General features: G+C 42.3%; 1 protein-coding gene across 1 annotated transcript; it reads left to right on the top strand.

Annotated features, from left to right (window-relative positions):
• The first annotated feature begins 6,859 nt into the window (after positions 1-6,859).
• On the top strand, positions 6,860-11,918 carry LOC115154168 (trichohyalin-like). The gene is made up of 3 exons (XM_029700125.1): positions 6,860-7,011; positions 10,632-11,178; positions 11,335-11,918. The coding sequence occupies exons 2-3, from the start codon at positions 10,664-10,666 to the stop codon at positions 11,357-11,359; spliced, it is 540 nt and encodes a 179-aa protein (XP_029555985.1). The 5' UTR covers positions 6,860-7,011; positions 10,632-10,663; the 3' UTR covers positions 11,360-11,918.
• The last annotated feature ends 1,116 nt before the right edge of the window (positions 11,919-13,034 follow it).

The following is a 13,034-nucleotide window of genomic DNA, read 5'->3' as shown; positions in this document are numbered from 1 at the left end:
TCATGTGGTGCCCTCAAACAAGCCAATCCTGTGGACTGAGCAGCATCAACAGGCACTTGAACAGCTGATTGAGTGTTTGCTTCACCCACCAGTCTTAGGTTTCCCTGATTTCACTCAGCCATTTGTTGTACACACTGATGCGTCACACCAAGGCTTGGGAGCAGTTCTGTATCAAAAGCAAGATGGGAAGCTTAGAGTCATTGCTTATGGCTCTCGAACCTTAACAGCAGCTGAGAAGAACTATCACTACCACTCGGGCAAGATAGAATTTCTATCTCTGAAATGGGCAATCACTGATAAGTTCCGTGATTATTTGTACTATGCTCCAACCTTCACTGTATACAGCAATAACAACCCGCTCAGCTACATTCTGTCTACTGCAAAACTGAACGCAACCACTTCCAGGTGGGTTGCAGAATTGGCTGATTTCCACTTTACAATAAAGTACAGGCCAGGCAGAGAGAACGGCGATGCCGATGCTTTGTCAAGGATGCCACTGGATGTAGAGTCACTGATGGAAGAATGTTCTGAGGAGCTTCCACCAGACACTATTGCCGCCACGATACAAGCAGTTGAGGTACAGAAAGAGGCTGTTGTACCTTGGTCACTTTCAGCTGCATCTATGTCAGTATCAGTTGAAGGTGAGACAACCACTGCAACAATCAGCTCGATCCCAAAAGATGGGATAAGAGAAGCACAAGAATCTGATCCGGTCATCCATCCTGTGCTCAATTTCAAACTGTCTGGTTCCAAACCGCCAGTTAAAGAGCAAAAGGAATGCAGTCCAAAGACAAAATGCCTATTCAGGGAATGGGACAAATTGACAATAGACAGTGATGGCATTCTGTACAGAATTACTACAGCCCGCAAACAGTTAGTTCTACCAGAGCAGTACAAAGGTAAGGTGATGGAAGAGTTGCACAATAACATGGGACACCAAGGTACTGACCGCACTGTATCACTAGTACGTGACCGCTTCTTCTGGCCATATATGCAAGCTGACATCGAGCACTATGTGACTAAAACTTGTAGCTGTGTCAAGCAGAAAAAGCCAGCCCATGAAACAAGAGCTCCTCTGACAAACATTGTGACGACACAGCCATTTGAACTGGTATGTATAGACTTCCTTCATCTCGACAGATGCAAAGGGGGATATGAGTACATCCTTGTGATTGTTGATCATTTTACACGTTTCACTCAAGCCTACGCCACCACATCAAAGTCAGGTAAAACTGCTGCAAATCTCATCTTCAATGACTTTGCCCTGAAGTTCGGGTTCCCGTCCCGCATCCACCATGACCAAGGGGGAGAATTTGAAAATCAGTTGTTCCATCAGTTAAAGAAACTCAGTGGCATGGCGGGGTCCAGAACAACACCTTATCACCCGATGGGGAACGGTCAAGTGGAACGCATGAACAGAACAGTGTTGCAAATGTTAAAGACACTAACTGAGACACAAAAGTCAAACTGGAAGGAGTCTCTGAACAAACTGGTTTATGCCTATAACTGCACCCGTTGCGAAGTGACTGGCTATTCACCATTTTATCTTCTGTTTGGGAGATAACCCAGGCTTCCAGTTGATATGCTCTTTGGATTGTGCACAGAGGCAGATTCCAGTAACCAGCGAGACTACGTGGAGAACTGGAAACGAGGGATGGAAGAAGCATACGCCATTGCAAATGAAAATGCTCAGAAAGCCGCTGAAAGAAGTAAGAAGTACCATGACACTAAAGTTAGGAGTTCAGTGCTACAGCCTGGCGAGCGAGTTCTGATTAAAAACCTGACACCAAGAGGAGGACCAGGAAAACTCCGTAACTATTGGGAAGATACAATTCACACAGTAGTGAGACAAATGGGTTCAGACCTGCCGATTTATGAATTGAGACCAGAAAAGGGTAGGGGACGCTCCAGGGTCCTGCACAGAAACCTGCTCATGTCCTGTGACCACTTACCTTTTGAGACGCAACCAGAAATGACCAAAGATGACAAGAAAAAAAGGAGACATCAGCCTGAATCAGAGCCTCTAGATTCTGATGAAGACAGCGGGGATGAATATGACATTCATCATGAGCCGCTACAGGTTCCCACATCTCCTACAGTACCTGAGGAGAGGGATGCTGAACCAGCGAGAGAGTGGGAACACAGGCCCCCACCAGTGAAACAGACAGTTGCCGTGCCAGTCCCTGATACGCAACCAGCACAGCCTCTGGTTGAAAAGCGGCTGGAGGAGACAACAGTGGAGGAGATGAACTTGCCTGCTGAAAATTTGCCTGATGATCGTCCACCAAGTGCCTTTCCTTCATTAACTGCTGCTGCTGAACCCGAGGAACCAGCCTACCAGCTGCCACAAAGAGAGAGACACCCTCCGAGACGTATCACCTATGATCAGCTTGGTATCCCTTCCTGCTACAGTATCCAGCCACAGCCACAGTTGTTCCCTGTCTACTCTGCACCAGGAATGGTTCCATGGCTGCCATCACTACAGCAATGTTACTTTCAGCCACCTTACATGTATGGGCTTCAGCAAACATGAAGCTACAGAGTTGACATGTTTGACCATGGACTACTGACTGATTTCAGACTGTCACAAGAGACAATTTGCAGACTATGCATATAGATCATTAAAATTGATGGACTGTTGAGATCAATAGTATGAGAAAAGACTGCTTATGGACTGTTTATACAGCTGGTCAACAGATATGGACTGTGAAAATAACTTGTTAGTTATATTTGAACTGTGACCCTTGACCTCTGCTCAAGTACTACCTTACAGAAGAGGATTTCCTAGGTCCAGTGCATACAGACTGTGGAAGAAGACAATGTTGGTAATGTTGGGACAACATTTATTTTGTCGGGGAGAGTGTGACAGGTTAAAGGAAATACTCATAGCCTGTTATACATTAAAAAGTATTAGTAAGTTCATAGTATGTGAGGATCTTAAAACATCTAAGGTTAAAAAGATCATGCATTCTGTATTAGTTGATAGAGATGGATAACATTCATATAATTGTGTTAAAAAGTTAAAATCCATCAAGTGTACAAAAGGTAAGAATTGTAAAAGGAATGTGTAAACGTTATATTGATTACTTTATTTTGTGGTGCCTAATTGAAGGGGAAAAGTGTTAATCTGTGATCGACTAAATGCTCTTAATCTATGAACCTGAGATCGATTGCTCTGGTCTCCACCCAAGTTCAAGGGGAAATCGCAGTCTTTTCCTCATTACAGTTAAAGTTCTCATTGAGGAAACAATACCGTATCACTCTCGTGATTATTTCTCCCCTTTTTCAGGTATGTTATTGATGGTAAAACAGAGTCATTTAAATGTAATAACTCGCTAACATGTCAAGAGTGTTTAAGGTGTGTCTTGGTAACATCTTGAGAAAGTTAGAGTTACGTTTGCAGAGTAATATGAGCCCTGCTCGGTTGCAGCTAAGGCTAGCTTCGTTCTGAGAGTAGCTGCCATTTTATGTCGATCGTGAATGAACATGTGCATTGCTAATACGATATTTTGCGGTGTTATTTGTGTAATGGTTTTTCAAACACTTTATTGACTGTTGATAAATTAAGTTATGGTTGACTGAGTTAAAGCATTGTGCTTGACAGTTATATTGAAATGAGTGTATGTTTCAGTGAATTACAGTGTATACTGTTGTGACTTGAATAAGCCTTGTACCCTACAACACTAGCTCTTTCCTGTAGATCTGTTGTTCTGTAAAATGTGTTACTTTTGTAAAATGTGTTACTTTTGTAAAATGTGTTACTTTGGTAAAATGATTACAGTAAAAGTTCTCAGTGAGGAAACAATACCGTATCACTCTCGTGATTATTTCTCCCCTTTTTCAGGGGCGTAACACAATGTCATTAATGTGACAGATATGTACAGTATAATAAGCATAGTGAAAATGAAAAGATCCCACCTCTGACGCACAGCAGAGACATCGCTGCTGAGATTTCCCCTGGAGCAAGAGTCCCTCAACAATTTAAAAACACTCATTGCGTTTCAATGAATGTGCTCCTCAAACGCTTGTTGCATCGTAAACTATCCTCCCAGTCTCTTGGGAGTTCAGCGGATGGATGATGCGCCGCTGCCATTTACTTGGATGAGAAGTTGGACGAACGCTCCTCCAGCTCACGATACGCAATGGTGGAGAACTACAGTGTGGTGATGTGTCGTTCACGAACGAACGGAACTTTTTGAACGGATCTTTTTGTTGAACGTCGGGAACCGAATTGATTTGCATACTGCTACAACTGCTTGTTGAGCTCAGAACAACGTTTTTCTGTAGATAAATTACAACATCATTATCTAAAGGGGGTGAATCCTCACTGCAGAAACAATACATAGTGGGGAGAGCGGGTCAATCTGGTCCACGAGGATTTATTTCATGCTTAAACGAATTCTTCTTTTTTGACGCGCATTTCACGATCTGACTTCATGTTAGCCTACCTTTGTGCTTTTACATTGAATATTTGAAATGTTGTCATTGTTCTTGACTGATTTTAAGCATTTTGAAGGAAGATCCGTTTATGAGCCAAATGTGCCGGTTCACCGATAAGACTCACCGAAAGCCCATCACTACTACAGCGGAGAGATTAGATCCAAAGAGAGCACCACAATCAACAGGCACACTCAACAGGCAGGCGGTTAGGGGTTGGGATTTGACTGTCACAGGGACAAACTAATAAGAGGTTATAATTCATTGGAATAGGCGGTTCTTGAGGTAACGGTGGTCAATTGAAAACGGATCAACTGGATTCTTGTACCCCGGGGAACAGGTGTAGTCCAGCAGTTGGTGATGGTGACATACTGAACAGTTCGACCTGGACAGGTGCACCAGAGTTGTGATTGTATGTTTGTTTGTACAGTTATGGCTGTGCTGTTATTGTTTTGTGTACTCACTAAACACCCACATTTGTATTTGTGTGGGAAATGTTTGTAGACTATGGTTGCTGTTTGTATTTCATTGAACTTTAGGTCCATACAAAGAGAAATCACACAACATAGACTACCAAATAACCTTAGGCAAAAATACACGAAATAAAAGTCAAGTGAAAATAGTTATACATTTCTTTATCAATTATGAGTAGCTCAACAATATCGACTTTTGGACACTGATGCGCAGGAGAACCCCTAGCTGTCAATCAAGCAGGCGCAGTGAACCGATTATGACGCTCAAGCGTTTCAAATGACGCAACAATACAGCTCCAGACCAGAGAAAGTTAATGCCAAAGATATTATTCGGTTCCACACTAAAACTGCGGTTTGACACGTGTGATTTGAGGTGAGTCAAATATTTACACAAGTTTACAATACATGAACCAACCGCTAGCCTACTTAGACTATAATTCTGTCATGGTAAGATAACACATGTGAAGGTGAACGTTAATGTATTTGAAATATTTTTTCTTTCTGACATTATAAAATACAATTATATCTTTGTTTTTTTCTGTTGCTATCAATCAGTCCATCTATATCTACTCTTCTGTCTGTCTGTCGGACTATCTGTCTGTCTGTGTACTGTCTAGCCAGCATATGCCAGAAAGGTTCTTTCACACAGGCTCATATTCACAAAGTCTCATAGAAGGAGTGCTGATCAATAATCAGTTTTGTCTTTTAAATCAAACTGAATACGTGTTGATGGACGGGGGGATCTGATCCTAGATCAGCACTCCTACCCTGAAACACTTTGTGAACACAATCCAGGTGTACTGTGATTATGAAGTTGTGATGAGGTATTATTATATTCGTTGTGCTGATGCATGATGGGTTGTAGGCTAGAGCTTGAGTACTGTAGTGTGGAGACTATTTCTGAATTCACTGACCTGGTGAGTAAATGTTGTGTACAATGGCCCCATCTAGTGACAGAAACATAGAAACACACATTGTTGCTGATCGAAGGCATCTCTTTATTTTCCAGAAATAAAACTTGTAGACCTTTCCTGCAGTCTCTGAGGAGATGGACACCTCTTCTTCTTCTGGACGATCTCCGTCTCCTACTGGGACTTGCTTCTTACCCCCTCCTATCATGTGGAACAGTCTGTAAGTCATTCATCACATAACCTAGCTCTGGTCCAGGGCATTATGTGCGGCTTGCTGAAGGAAGGCTCAGTGTCAGCAAGCTGTACGTAATGCCCTGGACCAGAGCTACACATTACCCACCTCTGGCCATCATGGACAGTCAACTCATTACATTCGCGTACTGTAAGTCACAGTTGTGTGAGTTGCGTTATTAAAGACAGTTTAATTGCGCAGAGGTTTAATTATTATTTTAACACTGTAATAAATTGTCTGAGTTCACTTCCTAATAATGTGTGGACATTCCTTTGCTCCCAGCTACAAGCAGGCAGAGATGGAGGTTCAGTTCCTGAGAGAAGAGAAGAAGACCTGTACAGAGAAGGAAGCCCACATGCTTGAGTTGAGGGGGAAGGATCGAACTATCCGAAATCAGAAGAAGGAGATGGACAGACTTCAAGTGTGCCTCTGGGAGGAGGAAAAGAAGAAGAGGAATGGTGGAACGGAGAAGGACAAGATCATTGAACAATTACAGTCTGAGACAGACCATCTCAGATCCCTTTTAAAAGAGGAAAGGAGGAGAAGAAGAGTAGAAAGGGGTCTAATGAACGAGTGGAAGGCTGAAATCCTGAGCCAGAGGGAGGCAGAGAGCCAGAGAGAGGCAGAGAGCCAGAGAGAAGCAGAGAGACAGAGGGAGGCAGAGAGACAGAGGGAGGCAGAGAGACAGAGGGAGGCAGAGAGCCAGAGGGAGGCAGAGAGCCAGAGGGAGGCAGAGAGCCAGAGGGAGGCAGAGAGACAGAGAGAAGCAGAGAGACAGAGAGAGGCAGAGAGACAGAGGGAGGCAGAGAGACAGAGAGAGGCAGAGAGACAAATGGAGGCAGAGAGACAGAGGGAGGCAGAGAGAGTCACAGAAGCGAAGGAGAACCAGAGAAAAATGCAGATCAAGAGACTCAAACATCTGCTGGAGCTACTGATGGTGGATCTACAACTGGCACACGTAAGACATGTCATTGTTATTATTAAAAGGCAGTGTATATTTACCCAGCTGAAAATGAATGACGGTGGACAGCGGTACGCTAACCCAATGTTAACTTTTATGCCTTTCCTTAAACCTTACCTTAACCTCACTGAAACTATACCTAACCTTTACCTTTACCCAACCCTAGGTCTTGAACCTAACCTTAATTTATCTCAACCCCTATGCCTTTCTTTTGCCGGTTGAATATCAACTTCCTTATTAATTAACATCATTACTGTTGTTGTTGTTGATAACTGTATGTGTGCAGGTTGTAAATAATTGCATTAGTGAAACATCATTTGTAGGAGTAATTTCTACAAGCATAAACATCAGAGGCAACATTGTTGTAACATATCACAAATTGCAACGGGAATTTCTCAAACCCCTAACTGAATGGGCAAGCTAGTTGTGTGTTTGTATTTGTGTATAAAATGTCTCATTTTTTCAAACATGTCAATACATTAATTGACAATGAATTGTCTAGATGAATTGATCAAAATAACCCTGCTATTGATGTTGTCCAGTGTTTGATTCAATTACTTAGGTCTAGGATGTATTTCTATGTATCATTCTCTGTAAATCCTTTGAAAGTATGTCTTGGTCATAGATTATCACTAATTTAACCTTTTAAAATGAAGCAAGAGAAAGAGAGATTGAGGCTATGGCAGAAAGTCATAGAGGATCAGCGACCAAGACTGGCCTGGAACAACAAACCTATTGAGACAGAAAGAGAGAGGGAAAGAGAGAGGGAAAGGGAGAGAAAAGCAGAATTGGAAAGACAAGAAATGAAGAAGAAAGTGAAACAGGCAGAAGAAACGATAAAAGCGTTAGAACGAGAGATTGAAAGATTGAAAAGGAGATAATATTTGAAAGCGAAAGAGACATGCGTATTGCAGAGAATGAGAAAGTCAAACTGGTTAACGAAAAGGCAAAAGAGTTAGAGAGAGAGGTTGAGAGACTGAAAGAAGATATGACAACAAAAGAAATGCAATACAAAATCAAATTTGAAAGAGCGAAAGAAGCGTATAGAAGACAGAATGAGAGAGTGAACCAGGTTAACCAAAATGTACTAGTGTTAGACAGAGAGGTTGCGAGAATGAAAGAAGAGATTAGATTGAAAGATGAGACTGAACCAGAGAGAACATTTGATAGAGACAGAGAGAGAGAAAATGATTGGAGACGAAGAGAAGAGGAGATGAAAAATAGAGTGGAGAGAGAGATGGAGATGGAGACAGCCCTCATCAATGACAAAAAGACGTCTGAATTGGAGGAAGTCTTCAAGAAAATCAAGGAACAGCTGATAGAATTAGAAAATATGGAAACAGACAAAAATCTATGGAAACAGAACCAAATGGACATGGAGGAGAAGATGGAGGGTGAGAACAACAAACAGAAAGATGTAGAAAGAAAGAGAATGGAGAAAATACCAAAACAGAGACAACAAGAAGATGAGAAGAAGAAGGAGATGGAGAGAGAAGAAGAAGACACAAACAGAAGCAAATAGAGATGGAAGAACGAGAGAGGGAGAAAGAGAGACAGAGACAGATCAAAAGAAAGAGAATTGAGAAGAGACAGACAAATTTGGAAAGAGAAGAGAGACAGAGAGAGATTGAAAGAGAGCATGAAGAAGAAAGATGTAAACAGAAGAAAATAGAGATAGAAGAGAAAGAAAAAGAAGAAGAGAGAGAGAGAGATTGAAAGAGAGAATAATGAAGAAATATGTAAACAGAAGCAAATAGAGATGGAAGAGGAAGAACGAGAGAGGGAGAAAGAGAGACAGAGACAGATCAAAAGAAATAGAATGGAGAAGAGACAAAAAAGTAGGGAAAGAGAGCAAGAGAGACAGAGAGAGATTGAAAGAGTGAATGAAGAAGAAATATTTAAACAGAAGCAAATAGAGATGGAAGAGGAAGAACGAGAAGAAGAGAGAGAGAGAAATCGATGAGAAAGAGAGACAGAGAGAGATGGGAGAGAAAGAGAGACGACAACAACAAGAGGAGAGAAAGAGAACGTTTGAGAGAGATCAAGAAGAAGAAGATATATGGAAACAGAAGCAAATTGACATGGAGAAGGAGGGAAGAGAGAGGGAGAACAAGATACAGAGAAAGATAGAAGAGATACACAGACGACAACAACAAGAGGAGAGACAGAAACAAATGGAGAAAGAGAAAGAAATGGAGAAAGACAATGAGAATCAGGGAGAGATGGAATTAAAAGATCAGCAACAGAAAGAGATGGAGAAAGAAAATATGATTATGAGAGAGGGGGAGGAAGTAGGAAGAAGAAATGAGGGGCAGAATGAACTGGAGACAGAACAGGAGAGAGAGATGGAAGAAAAGCAGGAAGTGATTATTAAGAAAGCAGAGGAAGAGTACATGGAAAGAGGAGAGGAAAGGAAGTAAGCATGAAGAAACATGTAGTAGTTAATGTTAAAGCTAAAGCACGGGAAGTCTTCAATAGACGTAAAGATAGGAGGTTAGAAGTGTTGAAGGAGGAACGAGAACACATAGAAAGAGGACAACAAATCAGGAGGGAGAAGGAGGAAAGACGGCTGGAAATGGAAAGAAAACAGGAGAGGGCAAGACAACAAGAGGAGCAGGATAAAAAACGAGAGATTGGAATTGCCAGACAGAAAGAAATGTTCAGACTAAGAGAGGAGGAGAGGCAGAGAGAGGAAAAGAGAGAGGAGGAGAGAAAGAGAGCCATTGAAGGCCATTTAGCTTTAATCAGAGAGAGAGTGAACATCATAAAGGCAAACAAAAGAGAAGAGATGGAAGAAGAGGAAAGAAGAGAGATCCCTGAGAAGTACAAGAGGGGTGAGACAGAGAACAGTGAAGAGGAGGAGGAGAAGGAAGATGACCAGGAGGACCTTATCCCACCTGATAAAAGTATCCGAAGAAGAACTGTGGACTGGGTAAGTAAGAAGTGGGAGAAAAGGAACCTCAAAAAGATCGAGAGAACGTATCAGAGAGAAGCTGAGGAGGGCTATAAGATCGTCCACATAGATAAGACCTGTTTTACCTCTGCTTATGACATCATCCTCTTTAGTCTCCTCTACACACATAAGTTCCACACCAGTCATCATGTTGCATCATTGTTTCAATATAAAACTACTGTCCAAAGAATATGTTAGCTGACATGGCTAATTGAGTGACTGACTGACATAACAAGAAAAATACTGCTGATGTAACAACCACATTTTTAAATGATACCTTATGTCATCTACTAGTCTAACTCTCAAGACTAAGTAGAGACCCAGAAAGAGTTCCTAAAAAACACACACAAAAAAGGGTTTGGGGGGGTCGGGGGGGGTCGGGGGGTCCCTAGTTGCCATGGAGCCCTAAGCTGTCACATATGCCCTGGCACTATACAAAGAATAGGTGCCATTTGGGACTCATGTTCAACTTAGGGTCAGGTCAATTCGGGATGGGAATTATTGCACTTGATTGACAAATTCCATGCCTTGCTCAATTGAAAAGATTAAAGAATCATTGAGCTCCAACTGTGTTTTCTATTCCTAATTCCCTGTGTCCATTACATTTAAGTTGATACCAGATCCACTAAGTTGAATGTGAACTCTACTTCTTCTCCCCTCCCAGCCATCCCTGGACACACAAGGCTAACATCCACCATGACCCGGGCAGAGAGAGAGAGGGAGAAGAGGAAGGAGCTGCTGAAGGATGAGGAGAGAAGGAAGAAGTTGGAGGATTTCAATAAGCAGTGGAGAGAGCAGTCCCTGCTTAAAAAAAGGACTCATCAGAAACTGAAGGATGAGAGGGAGAGGATGAAGGAAAAATTCATGGAACAGATGAATCTGGAGGCTGATGCTCAAATCAACACCCGGTGTCTAACCACCCAACACAGCCACGATTACAACCACGGTCAGGCATTGCCGGGATGGGCCACAGGCCAACAGGTAAGCCAAGAGCCTGTTGGATCTGGAATTGGCCAGCAGGAGGGGCCAAGGAGGCAACAGGCATGGGCAGAGAACCAGGAGTGGAGTTCAGAGAACCAGCAGGAGTGGCCAGAGAACCAACAGGGGGAGCCAGAGAGCCAGCAGCTGGAAGCTCCAGAAGAGGGTGAAACATCAGAGCCAACCTCCAAGAACAAGAAAAGGCCAAGCATCTGGAAGAGAATTAAGATGAGGTAAATAATGTTTAAACATGTATTCATGTTTTACACTGTTAAAATATATGTTGTCACTTTAAAAAGTGACATTATCCAAATGTGAGGGTTTAGTGTACATGCAACACACTACATGTAAATATATAGATACTTACCTGTCTCTGTGATGTCTTACAGCATTCCTGACGTGCTGTCTGCCTAGAGCTGGAACTCGATGAAGCCACAGTTCCACTGAGGTTACGTCGGTAATTAAAAGTGTCGCCCAATAATTCCTCCTCCTCTTCAAGTCATCAAGCCACATTTCCTCCACAAAACATTATATTCTCCTCAATCCAGCAAGTATCTTCCTTATCAAGGCAACAAACCATCTCCTCCCCAGAGCAGAGATTCTCATCTTTATCCAAGTTGAATTCATCTCTGCTCACCACCTCTACTGTCCTAGAAAATATCCCCAAATGGACATGGTTTAAACAGAAGTCCTCCCCTCAGACCAGTGGCTCCACAGACCAGAATTTCTCATCTTTATTCAAGTTGAACGCAACTCTGATCATTTCCACCACCTCACCTGTTAAGGGGAGGTGCTGAAAAGGAGGTCTGGGAGGAGGTCTGCAGGTAGCCTGGACCGGACCGGTAGCAGCTAAGTTGCTGGCTCCATCCCCGGGCAGAGCTGCTCAAGTCAGGCCAGTGATGTTTGATGATGTCATTTTTGTTAGCAAAGTTTTACGCTTTAATAAAAGCAGTTATTAAAAAAGCAATATTGTTGTTACGGTGTGGATTGTTTTGTTATTTATTAGAATTGAAACATCCAGTAGTCATGGTAGATGTTAGACTTTCAATGAGACACCTAACATTCCATCAGTTTGATACAATGTGTGACATGTTATATTAGAGAGGAGTCCTCTATACACATCTATTTTAGACCATAGGAGAAATATCAGATTGAAATAGCTTCTCTAAGAATCTGAGGAGAGAGCAACAGTAGACGCATCCTTAGCTCTCCCACCTCCAGTTCAGTTCTTGGGTCATTCCACCAATTGAGTACCTTTTGGGGAGTGTAACTTTTATTTCACCTAATTCTAACATTCTTAGGTAACAGGGTTGATGTGTTATAATTCACCCACCCAGTGGTGATTGTAGCATGTAAATCTTGGTGGGGAAAACTCCCCAAAAATGTTTCAGATGCATGCCAGCAAAGCCACTACACTACACAACACAACACTAAACAATACATGAATTGCACTATAACTTTGACAAATGGTGCCCACAAACTGTTAGGGTCTACATAAAGCTGTCCCAACAGCAGAGCTTTCTTTTCAGCACCATGGAGTGAATCCTTTTAAAGAACATAGCTGATATGGCTGACTTGCTTAAACAAATGTGGTTTCTACTGACAGTTGAGATGTACAAACTATGGCATAAGGGGACAATGAGTGGATAAGAGGCAATCCGTAATTTTGATGAAGACATTAATGAGAGAGCTAGGATGGACGTAGTCAATATATTTAGTCTACATGTGCACCACCAAGTCAGAGCACTAGGCTAAGTTATGAGAGGGGAAAGGGACAAAATTATTAGGGTGAGGCACATCAGCTACTAACAGCTTACTACACAACACACACTTAGTATTACTTTCTTAGCTACAGTATACATATCTCCCTGGCATATTACATCATTTATAGAGCAGCATACAAGACATTTATGGACTCACCTTGTTGTGCTGTGCTCACTTGAACAGGAAGGTGTCGCGGCGGTTTGTCATCAAATTTGTCATCAAAGTCTGGCATTCTCTGGATTTATGGTGCTTTCAAGACAACTGGGAACTAGGAAAAACAAGGTTGAATCATGACGTCGGTGATCTTCAGGTCAGAGCACAAGAA

This window comes from Salmo trutta, chromosome 2, assembly GCF_901001165.1.
Source record: "Salmo trutta chromosome 2, fSalTru1.1, whole genome shotgun sequence".
Classification (NCBI taxonomy): Eukaryota; Metazoa; Chordata; class Actinopteri; order Salmoniformes; family Salmonidae; genus Salmo; species Salmo trutta.
Note: the sequence above shows the minus strand (reverse complement) of the source record. Positions and strands in the feature narration are given on the sequence as shown.